The sequence below is a fragment of the Ilyonectria robusta genome (genome assembly GCF_021365365.1).
Source record: "Ilyonectria robusta strain PMI_751 chromosome Unknown BGZ61scaffold_38, whole genome shotgun sequence".
Lineage (NCBI taxonomy): Eukaryota > Fungi > Ascomycota > Sordariomycetes > Hypocreales > Nectriaceae > Ilyonectria > Ilyonectria robusta.
In genome coordinates this window covers 147,933-167,082 of record NW_025764472.1, presented here as the reverse complement: position 1 = coordinate 167,082, position 19,150 = coordinate 147,933, and the positions used below count along the sequence as shown (strand labels likewise).

The 19,150-nt window shown below is 53.1% G+C and overlaps 5 protein-coding genes across 5 annotated transcripts; 2 read left to right on the top strand and 3 right to left on the bottom strand.

Moving 5' to 3' along the window:
* Positions 1-1,192: 1,192 nt before the first annotated feature.
* On the top strand, positions 1,193-1,971 carry BGZ61DRAFT_464573 (uncharacterized protein). Its single transcript, XM_046247493.1, has one exon. The coding sequence runs from the start codon at positions 1,275-1,277 to the stop codon at positions 1,863-1,865; it is 591 nt and encodes a 196-aa protein (XP_046096015.1). The 5' UTR covers positions 1,193-1,274; the 3' UTR covers positions 1,866-1,971.
* Positions 1,972-1,988: 17 nt separating this feature from the next.
* Positions 1,989-4,077, bottom strand: BGZ61DRAFT_464570 (uncharacterized protein). The gene is made up of 7 exons (XM_046247492.1): positions 3,633-4,077; positions 3,482-3,501; positions 3,387-3,420; positions 3,253-3,326; positions 2,785-3,161; positions 2,624-2,719; positions 1,989-2,561 (listed from the first exon to the last, which is right to left on the bottom strand). The coding sequence occupies exons 1-7, from the start codon at positions 3,826-3,828 to the stop codon at positions 2,102-2,104; spliced, it is 1,257 nt and encodes a 418-aa protein (XP_046096014.1). The 5' UTR covers positions 3,829-4,077; the 3' UTR covers positions 1,989-2,101.
* Positions 4,078-5,607: 1,530 nt separating this feature from the next.
* On the top strand, positions 5,608-7,855 carry BGZ61DRAFT_464568 (FAD binding domain-containing protein). The gene is made up of 4 exons (XM_046247491.1): positions 5,608-5,930; positions 6,024-6,288; positions 6,354-7,029; positions 7,092-7,855. The coding sequence occupies exons 1-4, from the start codon at positions 5,856-5,858 to the stop codon at positions 7,594-7,596; spliced, it is 1,521 nt and encodes a 506-aa protein (XP_046096013.1). The 5' UTR covers positions 5,608-5,855; the 3' UTR covers positions 7,597-7,855.
* Positions 7,856-8,652: 797 nt separating this feature from the next.
* On the bottom strand, positions 8,653-10,715 carry BGZ61DRAFT_369779 (uncharacterized protein; the record flags this gene model as incomplete). Its single annotated transcript, XM_046241971.1, has 7 exons — positions 8,653-9,660; positions 9,725-9,761; positions 9,813-10,040; positions 10,099-10,401; positions 10,476-10,517; positions 10,595-10,627; positions 10,681-10,715. The coding sequence occupies 7 exons, from the start codon at positions 10,713-10,715 to the stop codon at positions 8,653-8,655; spliced, it is 1,686 nt and encodes a 561-aa protein (XP_046096012.1).
* A 4,726-nt stretch (positions 10,716-15,441) lies between these two features.
* Positions 15,442-17,391, bottom strand: BGZ61DRAFT_510432 (uncharacterized protein). Its single transcript, XM_046252063.1, has 5 exons — positions 17,313-17,391; positions 17,086-17,226; positions 15,826-15,877; positions 15,726-15,773; positions 15,442-15,668 (listed from the first exon to the last, which is right to left on the bottom strand). The coding sequence occupies exons 1-5, from the start codon at positions 17,354-17,356 to the stop codon at positions 15,615-15,617; spliced, it is 339 nt and encodes a 112-aa protein (XP_046096011.1). The 5' UTR covers positions 17,357-17,391; the 3' UTR covers positions 15,442-15,614.
* Between the last annotated feature and the right edge of the window lie 1,759 nt (positions 17,392-19,150).

Genomic DNA, 19,150 nt, shown 5'->3' with positions numbered 1-19,150 from the left:
TGACATCTACGCACGCGCTATTTCCCGCGGATTCGATCCCAACCACCGACCGATGACCCTCCATGACGAATTCCTTCGTGATGCGCACCGCTCCGGGCGTCCCAAGAAGCAGACGGACGAGGCACGAATAGAGATCATCGCCAAGGTTCGCCGCGATCGATTTGGCAGGGAAAAGACGTGTGCTGATATTGCGGGCGAACTGAGCAGCGATGGGATCGAGATCTCGGCCGTCACTGTATGGCGAATACTGAAGAAAGCTGGATTCCGAAAGACAAAGCCAACGAGGAAACCTGGATTGACGAAGAAGATGAGGGAGGCACGTCTGGCTTGGTGTCTTGAACACCAGCACTGGACCCTAGAGGACTGGAAGAATGTCATTTGGTCTGACGAGACCTCTGTTATCCTGCTCCATCGACGAGGAAGCTATCGCGTATGGCGAAAAGCCGATGAGGCATTTGTTCGAAGTTGTATCCGGGAGCGATGGAAAGATGCATCTGAATTTATGTTCTGGGGCGCCTTTTCCTATGATAAGAAGGGCCCCTGCCACTGTTGGGGTCCAGAGACTGCTGCCGAAAAGAAGGAAGCCGAAAAAATCATTAATAAAATGAATGAGGATCTTGAAGCTGTTATGCGAGAAGAGTGGGAAATTTCAAATGGAATACGACGATTACATCTACATCAACTACCCGGCCCGAAGCCAATCTGGCGATGGAATAAGAAGTCCGGAAAGCTGACGAGAGGGTCCAAGGGCGGTATTGACTGGTATCGCTATCAGAAGACAATCCTGATCCCTAAGATGTTTCCTTTTGCTTTGGAATGTACCAAGGACCGCCCGGGCACTTTGGTCCAAGAAGATAAGGCTCCTGCTCACAGCCACTATATACAGCAACAATGTTATGATGCGAATAGCATCAGCCGGCTGCTATGGTGTGGGAATTCCCCGGACCTCAATCCTATTGAGCCGGCTTGGCCATGGATAAAGAGACGGACTACAAGGAAAGGAGCCCCAAAGTCAAGGCATGAGGCAGTCAAAGCTTGGAAAGCAGCTTGGAAGGAGCTTCCGCAGGAAGCTATTCAGGCTTGGATTGAGCGCATCCCTCATCATATTAAAAAAATCATTGAGTTGGAAGGAGGAAATGAATACAAGGAAAGTCGGACACAGCGGTAGGTACATTGGGAATCCTACTATACATTTTGGGTGGGACCCTGCTCTTTCCCGTGACGCTAGTGTCCTTAGCGTGAGCAGAGACTTTTGAAAGGCTCCTCTGTACAAGATGACCATGTTCCTGAATAGGATGGTCGAAGTCGTCCACGCTATCAACCGGCGAGATTTCCGGCGGGGGGCGGAGAGCCTGGACAGCCTGACGAAGTGGCTCGAGGCGTCTGGCGACTGGCACCGGTTCTACAAGGAATCGGAGGTACAGGGGACGCTCTCGTGTCTCCGGGCCTTCATCCTGGTCAAGCAGGGGTGCTCGCGGCGCCTGGTCAGAGAGGACGGCTGGGAAGTTCTATTGAGGCAAGCGCGAGACGAGCTGCAGAGGGCGGCAGAGTTGCAGAGTAGCGAGGATCTGGATCTCGAGAGCGGACGACGAGGCGAAAGGAGGTGGCAGTGGGAGAGATTGGCGCAGCAGGCGCGACAGGAGATGGACCGCACCGAGAAGGACGATCCGCCGGCCGTGTGCGATTGCAAGTTCCGCAAGGTGGTTTGCGACCTTCACAGCGGCGACAGGACGGGGAACTTGGCGAGGGAGCATACGCGGTATCACAATCTCGTGGAGCTGGAGGGATGGCAGTCGGCTGAGGCGCTGTTGACGGAGGATATTGCGACGGATTTGGAACCGTACAGTTCCTGGGGCTATACTTGAAATTCCACAGACGGATGGGTTGGACATCTCGGAGTCACGCGGGTTACTTAATCGTATCAAACTGGAATTAGTTTGTCAGAGGTCAATCGGAAGAGCATTCAAGGAGATCGATGACGAGTAAACCGTCTAATTGCGAACCAGACGCGTTGTGAATTCTAGCACACAGCCTATTTACTTGCCTCTTATATGTCGAGGCATCAAGTACGGATGAGCCCCTGGCCCCTATTCACCCGCATTTATTTACTGTTGCTATATTCCACCGTAACCGTCTTGGTCTGCAAAATTACCGCCATGTTATCCTTTACAATCGCCTTCTCAGAGCCATCATCTCCCCAAACCCCTTCCTCACCATTCCACCGCGACGACGCCTCAGTCGTCATAGCGGCAGAAGGATACGACGTAGCCGGGTACGTCGACATGATATAAGAGTCGCTCTGTCTCTGGTCCGGACTCGGACCGTCGTCTTCCGTGTCGAACTGGGAGTACTGACTGCGCTTCATCTTGCTCGCTTTGGACGTGCTTATCATCCCGATGGTTCTGAGACCCGACGGCGGGCCAGTGCCGGCGCTGTCGCCCGTTGGCTTCGTGCCTCGGGCGTATGCGCTCTCGCCGATCAGCTTGGGCGCGACGTGTTTCAAGAACTTGCGGAGGGTCGGAAGGGCTGCGCAGACGATGAGGAGGTTTGCTTCGACGATGCTGTGGGGGAGTTGGTTAGTCGTCGATCTGCTGGTGAAAAAGGGCTGGTCAGCGGCACTCACATCCAGACTGAAGCCCACGAGATAACCCATGTCTGGTCCAAGCTCGTGAGCATCTGAGGAAGAATTGACACTCGAATTATGGACGTGACAATCGTGCTGACCACACGTTAGCCGCACTCCCCGCCACAGCGTACGTTCTCTGTAGATTGTCGACAACTTACATAGAACCAAGCAAAAATATGAGTAATAGTCCAAGCTTTTGCCTTCTAGGGATCTGAAGCTTCACCACAATCGGCAGTGGCAAGCAGAACAAGAAGACGTCCGAGATGATGTTGACCGCAGCCGTGGCGATGTAAAGCGACGGCCTGTTGATGCAGGTCCCTTCCTGGACGGTAACATCATAGCTCATCGCGATAGGGTCGCACGCGAAAATGAGCGCGAAGAAGATGCCGATGGTGTATCCCGAGATGAAGACCAGGGTGGCCCAGATCGCTACCCTGAACCAAGTCTGCGGTGACAGATGGAAGTAGAAGATCAGGAGGGAGATCTTGGCGAAGCTGCCGCCCACGATGTAGATGGCCGCCGCGAGGTAGACGTCCTGAAGTTGGGATCAGCCACATATTTCAGTACCAGGGTGTTTTGCAGAGCCTAAGAGTCTGTAGAAGACGAAGGAGGCGAGCCTGGCTTACCATCATGAAGATGTTGTATGTTGGGATGTCGATTTCCCAACCATGAACTCCGCCAGCCCCCATAGCGAACATGTCTGCCATGGCACGTTGTCAGTACAGTATCTGGCAGCATGCGCTTCGGGATAATTACTTACGGACACAAAGGCCAACAGTGGTGATGGATATCAGCTTCGTCTGTGTTAGCCCGGTTTCTCCCCACGTAGCATGCCGTCGGTGGCTCGCAACTCACCCATGCCAAAACCAGGAAACCTGTGAGGTGTCAGCACTACATCCTGTGAAAGAAGAACCATACCGCCAACAACGCTGGTAGACTGCACCGGTTGGCACTGCCAGACATCGAGACATCCACCCCTGAACGAAAAACATGGGGCCAAGCATACCATCATCCAGTTGCAGCTTTCCCGTCAAAAAAACCTTGGTGTACAGTCGCTGTGCTATCATCAACAAACTGAGAACCGTGCCCACGCCGGCGATGTAGTACGCGTGCGGCACGGCCTGCCGCTGCGGGTTGTCGAAGTCGACGACATAGCCCTCTGGCACAGGGAGGACTGTGAGGACGCCCTCCGTAAGAGGCATCTTTAGGGGGCGGCGCAAGGGCGACGTTCCGCACTGTTGGTGAGTATTCCTGGATTGGGAAGCAAGCCGCTGTTGGGCCTTGGAGCCTCTAACCCGAGGACAAGATATTCACAAACGACGGTATGTCTCCACGGATCACGTCCCAGGGGAATGGAACTGGACACTGCCCCCGTTATATTCCTGGTCATCTTGGCCTCGTTCGCATTGCAGACTTGGAGCGCGCCGAGCGTCGAGAGGAACAGAGTCCGCTTCTTGCCTGCAAACCCTTTCGCCCATGTCGAGCCCGCCACTGTGCGGTGACCCCGGTTCTTGTGTGCTTTCATGCAGGAGTCGGGGTTCCGAGGTGTGGCTGAGACTAGTGGTGATTGGAGCGTAACTCGACAAGTTCCGGTCGGTGATGAGTTGTGACGGACAGGGGTCAAGGTGCAGCAAAGCTCGACAAAACCTAAACTCTAGCCCCTTAGATTTGCCCACAAATCTGCAGGTACGTCCGTACGCCCGCGTGTCCGATCACTTCTCACTGAAGAAGGCTGCAACAGCTCATCTCGGTTGCTCGCCTTTGTCGGGAAACCAGACCTTCGGGCGGCGGGATTTCTTGGGATGGGCGACGGACGTGTGGCAGCCGAGTCTGCTCCCGCCCTCAGTTCCGGTAAAAGCCCAAAGCTTTTCAGGTATCTATGATGCCCGCTCCTTCCTAAGCCTTCCCTCCATCATCGGCAGGCTCTCCGTTGTCGAATCGCGCACGCCATCCAACGGCCACTGGCTACTGGAGGAGAGAACTCTTGTTCCCATCCCCATCTCTCGGCCGTCTCCACGACTTCAAATGCCGCAAGCAGTCCCTCCCCTCGCTTGCCACATAGTTGTTACGTCTCTGGACACCCGAACCGAGGGTCAAAGGGCCCGTCGCCGGCCCATGGGTTTCGCTTCCGCGCTAGGACTATAACGACGGAAAATACCCCAAAAGAGTAGGTGGATGCCGGCTGCGTCCGCGGATCTGCAGGCAGACTTATCTGGGACGATAGTCGCCCAGCCCGTCCGGGGTCATCAGTCCACTGTAGATCATGATGATTTGCGCTGACGTGAAGCCTGTTGCGACGTGAAGCTGGCCTTTTTGTTTTTGTTTTGCGAAAGGCGAGAGAAGCCACGGGCTAGTCAGAGGCATTGACCGCACGTCCACGGTCCTCACAAAGCATTCATCTCAGTCCATAACATCTAGCCAACTGCCGCGTGAAGCCTGCCGCAATGCTGAGAGGTTGAGGGTTTCATGCTCGTTGCTGAATTGAAGACGAAGAACGAGGCACCCCGTCCTCTGTCGGGGTTACGGACCTCGCTTGCCTCGTAAAAGGCCCCATTTGCCGATCTAACCCGCCCGATCCTTCAGTCCATCAGGCCGGAGATTCCTCTGCAAAAGTCGAGGCCAACATCCCTGGTCCAGCGTGTCGTGCTTTACTTCTCGCCACAGTAATAGTGGGCTTTGCCGACCCTCGCCTGGCGAACAGAGTACGATGCCCCGATGCGTCAAGGGTTGGGTAATTTGACGAGCGATGACAATCTTCCAAAGGTCAAGGGTCAACCTGCATCACGGGTTGGCACCCTTGCAAGGCGCCATTGACCAATAGCGCCTGGCACCTGTTGTTCCTGGCCCTCTTTCCGGGAGGGTCGGGTTGGACGCCCTCGCATGCGCCTACTGCGTCGCCATTAGAGTCATGGCCTGCAGGTGGCCGGGGGCCCAACGACTCAGAGAGACTCGCATCCTCTTCAAGCCCACAAGCTGGCCGCCCAAGGTTGGCGTCTCCTCCGATATTAATGGAGTCTGGTTCCAGGCACCTGGAATGAGCTGGCTGAGGACAGCCACATGGCATGTATATATATGAGCGCGAAGGTCCCTCTATGTTGGCAAGTCTCAAGTCGCCGGCGGTTGTCAGCGTCGCACTCCTGTCCCATCGATTGGTCTTTTGGTTTGCGCCCTTGAGGCTCAGTGACCTGTCACCCTCCAAGCACGCGCCTCTTTGACACGATCCGCGAAGATGAAGTCCAGCGTCCAACTGGTGCTTAGCGCCGCTGCGGGCGTCACGGCTGCCACCGGCTGTGTGTTTCGTTGTGTTCGTCCACCACCTTTCCCTTTGGCCGTGCTCGCTATTGTCTTAGCTACAACACGATTGTCTCCGAATGAGTATTGACTGGATGACGCGCAGTGTTTGGACCTGAAGAATGCCACCGGCCTCGAGGGCAAGGTCTACTTCCCCGACTCGGAAGCCTACGAAGACCGCCTGGAGACGTATTGGTCTGTCAGTGCCGCTTTGTCGCCGTGGTGCATGGTACAGCCTTCCACGGCCGAAGATGTTTCCGTGACGATCAAGACTCTGGTGGCTGGCGACTGCCCATTCGGCATCCGTGGTGGCGGACACGGCGCCCACGATCTCTCCAACGGCGTCGAGCGAGGCATCACCATCGACTTCGGTACGTTTACCCATAGGTCAGGTGTGTGTGCCTGGCTTGGGCCAATACTGACGGCAAAAATGTAGGAAACATGAACGGCACCACGTGGAACCCGGACACCAGACTCGCATCGATCCAGCCCGGTGGCCACTGGCAGACCGTGTACGACGAACTGGCTCCCCACGGCGTCCTTGTCACGGGAGGTCGTGCCGGCACCGTCGGCACCGGTGGATTTATCAGCGGAGGAGGCAACTCGTTCCACTCTGCGTCGCATGGCATGGCTTGCGACACTGTCGCCAACTTCGAAGTCGTCCTTGCCGACGGCTCCATCGTCAATGCCAACGAGTCCAGCAACCCGGATCTCTGGCAGGCGCTGAAGGGCGGCAGCGGAAACCTGGGCCTGATCACGCGCTTCGACATGTACCCGATCGAGTACCCTGACCCCGCAAACCCAGTGGTCTGGGGCGGCAATTTGTTCTATGATCTTGAGTCGGGACTTGCCGTAATCGACGCCTTGGTAGACTTCACCGATAACGTCTACAAGGACGAGAACAGCTCGTCGATCGTGTACTGGGCGTACCTGCCGGCGATCCTGGGTGGTACGATCCTCAACGCGGCCATCGAGAACACTCTTGCGACGGTCAAGCCCCCCGCATTCGACGGCTACTACGCCGTGGACGGCATCTATGATGATACCACCAAGGTCGACACCCTGTCGACTGTCGCCAACGAGCTCGGATCTGGTCAACCATCGGGGTTCCGGTATGTCATGGCTCTATTCATCCCCGGGGGGAGAAATCAGTCAAGCTGACCAAACGAAATAGCAACGCCTGGTTCGCCGCTTCTTTCAAGAACGACGCCCGGCCGATGAACTACGCCGTCGAGAAGTTCAACGAACTCAACGCCGCGCTCGAGAAGGTCGCGCCGTCGAACGAGACGGGTCTCAACACGCTCTGCATGTTCCAGCCCATCACCAAGTCTATCGTCGACAAGGGCGTGGAGAACGGCGGCAACGTGCTGGGTCTCGACAGCTACATCGAGGACGGCAACGGCATCATGTTCCTGGTGACGCTTGCCCTTAACGGAGCCGAGGCTGAGAAGCGTGCGGTGCCCCTAGTCGCCGCGTATCTCGAGGACCTCGACGAATACTCGGAATCGCTAGGCCTGAAGTGGGACTGGAAGTACCTGAACTATGCCCACAGGACCCAGGAAGTGATTGCGTCGTTCGGCGAGGAGGCCGTGAAGAAGCTGCAGGCTGCGTCGGCCAAGTACGACCCCAACGGCGTTTTCCAGAATCTGCGTGGTTCTGGTTTCAAGATTCCGGAGTAAGGCGACGAGGAAGAGACTGGAGAAGCGCGCAAACGGGATTTGTTGGCAGATTTCGAGTGTTATACAAGAAGGGTGAAGTAGATGTTGATGGACCGAGAGGTCTCGTCTCCTGGACATAACGGGGCCGGAGCGCTACTGGCGCCTAAAAATAATAGACTTGTACTTGATAATCCGTACAAATTATGTGATACGAGGGGTATCATGTCATCCCCATTCCCGCCCATCCGTCTTTTGGTGACGACTATGACTGCCCCGCGACTCAACTTTCTGAGATGCTCTAATGTACCGACACGCTACGAGGCAATATCTCATTTTACCTTGGAGGAAAGTCACCATCAGACGGCGCAGGCTGGAAACCGAACATGGAAGCAGTCCGTGCGACAATACGATTCGCGATAGCTACAGGCCGACTTGACAGCACATGACCCATGAAGATGGACCCCAACACTTTACCCCTTCCTTACTCTCTCAACTCACATCAAACACCTCGTGCAATGAACAGCAGGCGCCGCTTCAGCCGCCGAAGATAGGACACTGAACACTTGGAGAATAGCCTTCAAGCCAGCTTGCTAATAATACATAAAACCCACGAGACCCCGCAGAGAGATAGAAAATGAGGAGGCAAAAGCAGAAACTGGACGTTGTATAGGCTTTTAGGAGATCAAGACAAAGCGTGGGAAACGGACGTATAACATAGTAATAGTGCCCTATTGGCGGGAAGCCACTGGGCGTAATAAATTGTGTGTGTGTGTATGTTAAGGAGCCTGCGCCAGCGGAAACTGTGGATGCGGTCCTAAGGACGTTGATGCGGTGTGCCAATGTCGAGGGAGAGGCGTACTCGTAGGAACGGGAGACTCGGAGAGAGGTAGCGTTCCGAGCTGTTCGGATTGGAGAAACGGTGACGTGGCACCCAGAGCGAGGCCATGGAGGAATACGGATCCTCTGGAGGCGGGTATGTCGGGGCGGTGGTATTCCTGGGTAGTAACTGTCAATATCCTATTGTTCATCGAGCGAAAAGGCCAGTGTGGGCGCCTCAAAAGCCTAGATCCACACAGGCTAGGTATGGGAGACGAACCCAACGCCAAAATTGCAGTGTGGATCGTTCATCAAGGCGGGAGAGCCTTGCATGCCACTCATGTCATACGATCCGCATTCTTCTGTGTCGCTATATGCGAACGAACCCTCGAAAGTTGACAATGCTGGGCTGTGGGCGCCTGCATATGCCGTAGATGGGATGTTGATGTACTGCCGGCTCTGGAACGGGGACGAGAGAGCCAATGGGCTCACGGAACTGTGGGCAGGGGGTCGAGACGTGTTGAGCATCGGCATCTCTCCAGTGCTGTAGCTGAAGGCAGGGTTTCCGGACGGCATGTAGGATTCCGTGGTAGCGGGTATCGGCACCTCCTCATGGATGGAGAAGTTAGGAGGGTTGAACTGCGGGAGCGAAGGAGTCGCCTCCGGTTGGATCCAGCTCATTCGCGATCGGAACTCGCTGACGGTGTCGATGGGGAACTCCATGAGCGTCAAAGGGATCTGGAGTTCACCCTTGGCATTGCTTGAAACGCTGATTGACATGAGCCGTCGAGCAATTTCCTCAACGGACCCGATGGCCAGACTACCGAAGTAGGCAGCGCCAATCTCAGGGAAGAGGCGTTCCATCAGAAGGGCCATAGTGTACAAGTGGGCAATGACAACCAGGGAGTTAGGGGAACCGTGATAGTTCTGGAGGTAGCCTACGGGCATCCAGAAAAGCCATGTCCTCAGCGGCTGCAACCGCTCAAACTGCTGGGCAATCGAGAGCGTGGGACTGGTCTTGCGAGAGCCCCGGAGAAACCTAATGAGATGTTGGATCTGCGTTGGCTCCTCTTTGTGGTGCTTGAGGTGCGATTCCACCTTTTGGATCTGTTCTAGCGTCCGCTGATAAGCCTCGAGGTCCTCAGGTCGAGGCTGGCTGGGTCGATGGTCCTGTCCTGGCGAGGGCGGTGTGGTAGGAAAGGTGCTGCTCTCAGCAATGAAGTCCCCAAATTGCGACTCGTGCTTCCAGGGATCCATGGCATCGATAACCTGCTTCTTAGTTAGGCTGAAGGATACGTGAAATTGGGCTGCTTAGGCATCTTGATGTACATACCGATGAGGTTCCCTGCATCAGTTGAGTCCAGCTGCGCCTGTACATGTCGTTAGCCGCGGTGCCAAAGGGCGCCTGCAGTCTGTCTTACCAATCGGTGGCTTGCCAGGAGAGAACAAGGGATGCTGCCAAAATAGCATCCGACGTTTCTCTGGAAAAGGTGCTGATGGCATCCTGCAAAGCCTTCAGGGCAATGCCCCTGTGCTCATAGGCCATGCTATCGACTAGGGGACAGTCGGTGAGGAAAGCGATGTGCATGGCAGAAAAGGCAAGAAGGGCATGCATAACATAGGGAGTTGTCGCACCGATTCGGAGCAGGCTAGCAAGCTGATTGTCAATATCACATGCTGCTTACATTTGAGGATGCCTCAACTTACGTGGGGATATGTTGGGTCCAGAGAGTAAATTTATTGGCGTCAATGGTGGCCAGTTGATAATACAAAGCGGCGACGTGATAGATCAATCGCAAGTCCTCAAGGGAGTATAGGTGAAGCAAGGGAGCTGGATAGAGGCCAAAGCTAGGGAAGGGGAAAACGCCCGTTGTTCGCCAGTCGTTGATTGCAGCTTCGATCTGGGGCGTCCACATCAAATCTGGTTTGTCACGGGTCATGGATCGATCAGCATCGAAGACTTGGACGTCATTGTACGGGCAGCGAATCTTGTGCTTAGTACAATTACGGCTGAACGGATTGTGTCAGTGAAGATGTCCCAAGAGGTGGATTGGCCGAATGGGTCTATGACCGGCGCAACTTACCATTGGGGGAAGCTTTCGTCGCATCGGATGCGTCGCCGTTTGCTGTGAGAGAACCAAATGTTAGACGGATATGGACAAAACCAGATGTATGTAAGTCCGACGGATTGTCGAAGACATACCACGTATCGCAACCCTTGCGGGACTTGGTGTGGCTACCGAGCAGGTTAGTACTTGGAAGTTTGAAGATTGGAGGATGAGCACGAACCTCCGGCGAGGAGGACCACAATCTGGGCCAGCCATTGTTTAAGTTCGAGAAATAAAAGTGTAGCGAGAGGCCTGTTCAGAGTTGTGAGAACTACGCACTCGCTTGGGATCGAAGGGTACAGGACATACGTGAATGTATTCCACAAGGGCGAACTTGTGAAAGCGTTGAGTGGACGGGAGGAGGGTTGGCGATCAGATCAGACTGCTCCTTTTGGCTGACTTATATGAAGGTAGTCAAATGTGTCTGAGATACGTATGCAAGACTCGGAACACACTGAGGGGCGAGAGGTACCAAGATGGATCCTTTAGCAACGTTGCAAGCAACTTGCGGCCACTGGTGAGGTGAGATGCGATGCGGACAATTCCAAATATCTAGAGGCGAGAAAAGGCCAGACGGTCGTCGAGCAGTCTCGTGTGTCTTCCCAGGGTCTCCTCGATCTCTGTTGAGCAAGAAATGTTACCCTAACGCCTTTTTTTCTTATTCTTCACCTTCCCTAGTAGATGATGCGGTAGCGATCGTGTGCGGTGCCCTTATTTTTTCTTTTTTCTTTTGTGTGTGTGTTACCTGGTCTTCAGAGCAGCTTTGGAGGAATGTTGGAAGCCAGCGTAAATGTTCAGAGAAGAAGAAATAAGCTACAGCAAGAGTCGATGCATGTGCCGTGAAGCCGAGTTCGAGCGGTTGAGGTTGTCAAGAGACTCAAGACAGGATTAGAAGCTTGGCGGCAGGCGAGATGTGGTTCTAGGGTACTTCTTGATCTTCGTCGAGCGTCTCCAAAACGGTGCGGATCCTAAACAGGCAACGAAAGACGGCAGACGAGGAAACCAAAAAACACAGCACCAGTAAAGCGAGTGACAGGAGTCAACAAAGACTTCCTAAGAGAGTTGGGAGAGAGGTTAGGAGAAAGCGAATGTGGAAGAAGGCGATGAGGCTTTGCGAGTCTGTTGGTGATGATGAAGGTTAGGTTGACCGAAGGAGTGGACGGGAGGTGCTGGGGGAAGGAGCATGTGTTAAAAATACAGGCACACGGAAGGCGCAGGGACCTGAGATGGAACATGGAAGGCACCAGGTCCGCGTTGGGCTAGGCGCTAAGACGGGTACCACAGGTACGAGGGCGCTAGAGCGAGCAAAAAGGTGCCCTAGGGGGTTCGCTGGCGGACGTTTGGGGCGCTGGGGGAAGCTCTTCTTCAGGGTCTGTCATACATCCCCCTCTAGCTCCGTCGTCCGTATAGGTGGGTGTACAATGGATTGGCCAGTAGCCCAGCAGTTCAGTGGGGGGAGGGGGGCTGCTCTCGCGTAGCGCTCTCTATGGCGGCCGATCAGCAGCAGAATGTCACGTCAAGGGAGTGACGTCGACGGTCCAAGAGTGGACAAAAGCAACACGTAAAAAAGTAAAAATAACTTGGGTATCCATGTCGAGTTGATCGAGGGGCTGGCCGCTTGCTCGCCTCAGGTTTAGTGTGGGTCTAACGTGTTTCTACGGAGGCGCATATCAAAAGTCCTCGCTTGCCAAGGCACTAAATTTAGTAAGCTTTAGCGTCCACCCAGAAGCTGCCCCGCACCAAATTTGTATGCGTCAATTCCCCAATGTCTGACAATACCACTCTTCCTCTTCAATTCAATGAAAATGCCTCCAAATATTGCAGCTCGAGCGTGCGTTATTACGCTGAAAGCTGCTGGCAAAGAGACTATTGCAGTTGCCTATTTTACAGGGCTTCCAGTACGAACGATCAATGATATCTATGCACGAGCAATTAAGCGCGGCTTCGACCTAGCAAAGAGAGCTCTTGAGATTACAGATGCCCACGTTGCTGATGCACCTCGATCCGGCCGACCTAAGAAGCAGACCATAGAGATCCAAGAGGCCATTGCAAGCAAGGTACGCCGTGACCGCTACGGCAGGGAAAAGACCTGTGCTGATATTGCTGGGGAGCTTAGTCTGGAAGGCTTCAACATCTCTTCTATGACCATCTGGCGGACCCTCCGGGGCGCTGGCTTCAAGAAGACCAAGCCGACCAGGAAGCCTGGTCTGACGAAGAAGATGCGGCAGGATCGGCTTGAGTGGTGTTTACAGCGGAAGGACTGGACTCTTGAGGACTGGAAGAACGTCATCTGGTCTGACGAGACCTCTGTTATCCTGCTTCATCAGCGTAGAGGATACCGTGTTTGGAGGACTAAAGATGAGGCCTTTGTCCGCAGCTGCATTCGTGAGAGGTGGAAGGGGGCTTCTGAGTTCATGTTCTGGGGCTGTTTCTCATATGATCGCAAGGGCCCTATGCACTGCTGGGCACTAGAGACCAAGGTTGAGAAGGCAGCCGCCGAGAGAGAGATCGCGAAATTGAATACGGAGCTGGAGCCGATAATGAAGGAACAGTGGGAGCTTCAAAATGGCATGCGGCGCCTTGACCTACGTAACCTCCCCGGCAAGAAGCCCCAGTGGCGATGGAGTCAGAAGAACGGCAAGCTTACCCGACGGGCTGGGCACGGAATAGACTGGTATTTATATCAGACCAAGATCTTAGTGCTTAAGCTGCTGCCCTTTGCCGCTGAGTGCCTCATTGAGCGGCCAGGGACTATTGTACAAGAAGACAAGGCGCCAGCACATAACCACCACGCACAGCAGCAAGTATACAATGCAGCCGGTATTGCGAGGTTGCTTTGGTGCGGCAACTCGCCGGACCTCAATGCAATAGAGCCATGCTGGCCCTGGATGAAGAGATAGACCAGTGCTCCTAATAGTGCGCACTATTAACTGGACTATTAGTTCACACTGCAGTGCAGACTATTAGTGCATGGACTACTAGTTCAGTTTACGTCTCTCGCTCTACACTGATGGTTCAGTGCAGGACTCTCACACTACACTGGTAGTTCAGTGTGACTCGATCAGACGGACCAGTAGTTCAGTGCTGGAGTCGCAGACTACCAGTCTCACTATTAGTGCGAGATGATTGTGCGCACGGGTCAGCGGTCATTGAGGCGAGCCTAATTGGGAAATTGAAGTGGGGGTCTAGATTTTGGCGCGTTTTCACGTCCATATAGGCTCACCAACTGTGCTGTTGCTCCACTGAAAACGCTGGATGACAGGCGGTCCAAGCGGTCCAGGCAGCCTAGCCCATTTGAACCGCCAATTCGGAGCACTGAGAGTATATACGGGGAACGGCCTCAAGTAGTCTTTGAATTTTACACTAATAGTGCAGACCATGATTTGCACTATGGTTTAGTGTGAAAGTGACAGACGAACTAACAGTGCAGTGTGGGCCTTGCAGGCACACTGGTAGTTTAGTGTGGTCGTTTCAACGCACTGGTGGTTTAGTGTCGCCCAGTCACACGCACTAAAGGAGCAGTTTGGGGTGTCCACACGCACTATTTACACTATTAGGAGCACTGAGATAGACTACAAGGAAAGGGGCCCCTAAGACCCATAAGGAAGCTATCGCAGCTTGGGAAGCTGCTTGGAAGGAACTTAAGCAGGAAGCTATTCAGGCTTGGATTGAGCGAATTCCTCGTCATGTGCAGGAAATAATTACTCTTGAGGGTGGAAACAAGTAACTATAAGAAAGGCCGGAGAAGGCCCTCATACTAATTTAGTAGCACTATTCCCAAATTAGCTAGCTCTGTGTTTTAGCGCAAGCGAGGACTTTTGATATGCGCCTCCGTATTCTTGACAATATCCTTGTTTTATTCTTTCTAGGCGCAACTAGAATATTTTGCTCTGGCCAATGACGTCTGAGATCTCAAGGATCTGGGGGCTGTCGAATAAGCTTCCAAAGTTGTCTTAATTTTTGGGGCGATGAGCGATGGCGTCGCCATGTTGTCGGGATACAACGTTTCATCACTTCACGCCTTCTCTAGGAGCCGCAGTTCCGATTTAGTGACTGCGTGCCTACAACTATCGGCTGAGCTGATGCCGAATTTTGACTCTAGTCATTTCTCGTTCTTGAACAACTCGTTGAAAGGGGCTGCTGGAACCGGGTTACTCCCCACTTGCCTATTTCTGGAAAGGTATCTGTTGGATTCCCAGCTGCGCTATTTTGTGCAAAAGTGTAGGATTACCCCACCGATGCTTATAGCTGTAATTGTGCAGGTATATAATCTAACAGTATCTTAAAAGCACAATGCGCTTTGAAGGGGCGTGGACATACGGTGGGATGCATTTAGTATGAATCCAAACCAGCGTACTCCTAAAATGGGGGTCGTCTTAATGCGGAAGCTCTCTTATGCCGCCCTACAGCCTATAATTAGATAATAAAAAAATTTCTTCTCGTGTATGTTTGCACAGCAATGTCCACTGCTCTTCAGCGTACAGAAATTCGAGTCTAACCTCTGTTCTACAGTACAGAATACTTCGCTCGGTACAACCTAGGCCACGATGTCCCGTTTGAACCTCACGCCAATGGCATCGTGAGCTACACCACCATCAGCTCGTCGTCTCGGGGCGCTATCCAGCCAACCTGAGAGCTTTTGTACGCTCACTACGTCCAGGCCAAGGGCCTCGACGCGCCATAGACAACTGCATACCTCAACAACACACTTGAGTACTTAGGCGGTTTTGAAGGAGGAGCCAGGTCATGGGGAGAGGGCTCTGGCCACTATGATGGATTTGGCTGGGGCTCATTGCTGTACCATTTGGATGAGTCTGGCCTTGTTGCCTCACCGTCAGTCACTTCAGCCATGGAGACTTCGACGGCAGTCAGTTCAACGATCGTTTCTTCCGACATCACCAGCGCGGCCACAAGTACTGCATTGCTCGACGCAACCACTTTTGTCATTTTCTACGGTCACCTATCTATTCGAATCTCACTCATCTTGACAACCCGCGCGCCTCCTCAAATCAGCATCAGTATTTCAGATCCAACGCCACGTCGCGTGAGCTGCAGTTCTTGAGCCTCGCTGGTCTAGGCTCACCTTCCATGCCGCCTGTAAAAACCTGCACTGGCCTAGTCCGCCTCGGATCCCTGAGCGCCACACTGCTTTGTACAGTAATAATTCATCTAAAGCAAAGTCGTCATGAGAATCACGTTAGAATTTCATGGAAATAGACATCTTACCTCGTCACCACCAATGTGCTTATTAGCAGAGTTACAAGCCAACCCGTCCTATATTTTGTTTAGCCAATAATTTGATACGAGAAGGGAACCAATAACTCACAAAAGTGCAATCCGGGCACTGGTCCCATTGTTTGTTGCCGGTGTTGCGATTTCTGTAAGGAATTGATAGGGGGGCATGATGTTTTTGATACGGGGGCATGACCTTACGGGGCATGACTTTTTACAACACCCTATTGGCTAATTTTTCCTCGACCCATAAATACTTTCTCGCGAAGGCGGTGTGACTAGCTGTCTTAACAGCACCTTTTTCTTACTTGAAGTCTTCCTGACCCTCTGGATCTTGACGTGTCGGGGCATATTAAGAGGTCTTACTTGCGACTGTACGATGAACGCTCTATTGCTCGCTCGTAGGAAAACATCCGACACTCTATTCTCTAACCACTATAGAAGGAAGAATATCCTCGTCACTGTTAACTAGCTCCCATTGACTCCTCGTCCTCCGGATGCTGGGCTGCGTCCTCCGACCGCTGGCACGCACCCCTGTTGTTCTTCCAGATCCGAGAGTGGCTAATTGACTACGTGTCTGGCGCTGGGTTGATTTGCTAACCTGACTACTGGCCTGCGTTACTCAGTTGGCTTGCTTCCAGCGCAAGCTTGGCGAGTGTGGATTTATTTCGAATTCCAGCTGGCCGACCTCGCGTACGCCCTGTTGGCTGGCTTGCTGGCCAGTTGGCAAGCCGACTGGCGGCTTGGCTGCTCCTGCCGATTGCCAGCCTCGCAGGCACAGGCTGCGCGGTATTCTTTGGCCTGCCACGCAAGCTCGTGGAGACCCTGCGAGCCATGGGGCTGTGGGAAGGTCGAGAAAGTCTGTGGATAAGAAGCAAAGAGATTGCCTAGGGTGTCTTCGTCGCCAACTCCGTAGTATTGACCGATGTCCGTCGCGGTACTGCTCGCAGAGTGTGGTCGGTTTGCGAGTAGCGGAGGGCTAAATCTGACTTGTCGGCTTGTTCGCTGTCGTTTTTCGCGATGTAATTGATCGCTGGGGCTAGAGCTTCGCGATCTGCGAAGCCCTATACGTCGTTCAAGCGGTAATAGCCCAGGTGAGGACATCGTGGAGGCGGTTGAAAGTTGGCTGATCAAAGCAGGAGAACGCGTCTACGCACCTGAAGCGATCATGGCCAGTTTGGTAGCCAAAGTAGAAATGTGGAGAGCTTGAGGTACTTACAGTGTCGCGGCAGAATCCAAGTTACACTAACAAATAAAATTTGGACGAATCATAGCTCATAAAAGTCATGCCCCCGTAAGGTCATGCCCCCGTATCAAAAACATCATGCCCCCTATCAATTCCCTTCTGTAATACTCGCACGCACACTTTGTGGCATCTGGGAGAATCTCATAGCTCGTTTGCCAGTTATAGCTGACGCTCCATGCAGTACCCCCAACGGGAGATGACTTTCTATCCGAAACACAGACTGCTGCTTTGTGGAGGTCTGCGTAGGCGCTGGGACATGGAGATGAGTTGTTAGCATCTCTTAATTCTCGAGCTTGGGTGATGAGAAAGAATGGGACGAGATGGGTGCGGCTTACAGCCCAGCGGCCAAGGAGAGAAGAGTAACGATGGAGAGCTGCATCTTGGATTGTTGTGAGGGCGTGAAAGTACAAGTGGATGAAATTGTGGTTGTGGATGTCAGAGTGGGCGATGCTCCGGCAGGGAGAGGGAGATATACCAATGGGAATTGATAGGGGGGCAACCAAGACATATTGTTTCGATCTCTTGCTGTTTACAGTGCGGACTTATCTCGCATTGCCCTATCTTCATCTCAATACGGGCATCTTCATTTCTCTGTTCTAGCAATACGAGGTCTTTCGAGTCATGTCCGTGGGTACATGATACATTTGCTAATCCTAAGTGGTGGTTAGTGGTAGTTAGTGCGCAAGTCTCCTGTACTAAGTTGGGTTCATGATCAATGTTGACTCGGATGTCGTCGAAAGAATGTTCGCTAATCTTCCCATGACGTACATACGAACCCACACCTTCTGCATTCAGTAACAACCAAGGCGCTAGACTTCCCAAGATTGACCAGATCTTCACGTTGTCGGGTTCTCCGTACCTGCCCAATTTGCACACAGACGAATTTCCGAGATACGGCGAGAAGGTCGGCCCGCAAAAAAGGCAAGTGAAACTCTAAATAATTGCTAGTGAGCAACTTGCTTGATACACCTCGCTTTCCTGACGCGTCGCTCGCCAGGTTGAGCTTGGGACCGGGCAAATGACCACAAACATCGGAGTACAGACTCGACGTCCTTTCGTCGTTCTCGCTTGGTGCTGGGAGGTCAGGACCTCGGAACGAGAGTCTCTTCCATCCCCCCAAGCGGGAGATACCATGCACCACCACCCTTTCGCCAACCCCACCCTTTCGCCAACCCCACCCTTTCGCCAACCCCACCCTTTCGTGTGACGGTCAAGGTTCCCAACGTAGTAAACCGTAACCCGAAAGGTTTATGTTGGCAGTTGAAACGGGGCGTAACGTACTGAGCGTGGGGTGGCGAATCACGTCTGATAATGTCAAGAAGTATTCTTGAGTAATCAAGTTGTATTGAAAGCTGGAGAGCTATCTAGACAGGAGATGTGTGAATGGGCCAAATTATATACTTGTTTCCTTTCTTGATGGATCGTGAAGCTCCCCAGATCGTCGTGATCCAAGGATCGTTGCGATCCATGGATCGTGGCGATCCTGGAAAAGCGCGCTCCAATCCTTATTGGCCCTCGGCTCGGGATTACTCCGTCCCGTGTCGCCACGCCGATCCAGTCGTACCATCAGTCGGCGTGCGTCGTAACATTTCGCCAGGCAAAAAAAAAAAAACCACCACCAAAACTCAACTATTTCACTTACACACAACTTGACCAAAGTAAAAGTTATTTGCAAATGGTTGCCTGGTATAAATTTACAATTGATGTATCTATTGACTTTTAGGCCTTTTGACCAGCCTCCCCGATCGTGTGGTGCGCTGAGGTAGTATGGTTTCTTCTCTGACTTCAATAACCGAAGCAGCCTCCGATTCTGGCCCTGACTCCCCCGAAGAGCTATGGTTCACCACAACATGCTTCTTTTCGCTTCCTTTTTCTGGATTGGCTTCTCCAGAGGCTAGAGCCTCGCTCAGAGTCATGAAACGTTTATTGGGATTCGGAATAGCCTTCCTCTTCTTCCCTCTCTTCAGACGTGCCAGTTCCTCCTCCATGCCAGCAATTCTCATGGCATGCGCCATTAACGTCTGTTGTTGAGTCTCAAAGCCTTTGGCTATCACGTTATACCGTCTCCGTGTATTTGGTGTTTTGTTTAGCCCAAGATCGCGGCTGGTTTTTGGTGTATCATCCGAGCCAAAATACGGCGCCCGCTCCGGAGTCCTTTTTGGGCTGTCATTCC

What these genes read in the sequence shown, in the direction of transcription:
- BGZ61DRAFT_464573 (XM_046247493.1), top strand. Translation starts at nt 1,275, where the DNA reads ATGACCATGTTCCTGAATAGGATGGTCGAAGTCGTCCACGCTATCAAC.
- BGZ61DRAFT_464570 (XM_046247492.1), bottom strand. Translation starts at nt 3,828, where the DNA reads ATGCCTCTTACGGAGGGCGTCCTCACAGTCCTCCCTGTGCCAGAGGGC. An exon ending in AAAGCTGCAACTGGATGATG is followed by an intron (nt 3,502 to 3,632) that starts GTATGCTTGGCC and finishes GACACCTCACAG; the next exon opens with GTTTCCTGGTTTTGGCATGG. An exon ending in CACTGTTGGCCTTTGTGTCC is followed by an intron (nt 3,327 to 3,386) that starts GTAAGTAATTAT and finishes GTGCCATGGCAG; the next exon opens with ACATGTTCGCTATGGGGGCT.
- BGZ61DRAFT_464568 (XM_046247491.1), top strand. Translation starts at nt 5,856, where the DNA reads ATGAAGTCCAGCGTCCAACTGGTGCTTAGCGCCGCTGCGGGCGTCACG. An exon ending in AGGCATCACCATCGACTTCG is followed by an intron (nt 6,289 to 6,353) that starts GTACGTTTACCC and finishes GCAAAAATGTAG; the next exon opens with GAAACATGAACGGCACCACG. An exon ending in GGTCAACCATCGGGGTTCCG is followed by an intron (nt 7,030 to 7,091) that starts GTATGTCATGGC and finishes CAAACGAAATAG; the next exon opens with CAACGCCTGGTTCGCCGCTT.
- BGZ61DRAFT_510432 (XM_046252063.1), bottom strand. Translation starts at nt 17,356, where the DNA reads ATGCAGCTCTCCATCGTTACTCTTCTCTCCTTGGCCGCTGGGCT. An exon ending in CTCTCCTTGGCCGCTGGGCT is followed by an intron (nt 17,227 to 17,312) that starts GTAAGCCGCACC and finishes TCCATGTCCCAG; the next exon opens with CGCCTACGCAGACCTCCACA. An exon ending in AGTGCCCGGATTGCACTTTT is followed by an intron (nt 15,774 to 15,825) that starts GTGAGTTATTGG and finishes AACAAAATATAG; the next exon opens with GACGGGTTGGCTTGTAACTC.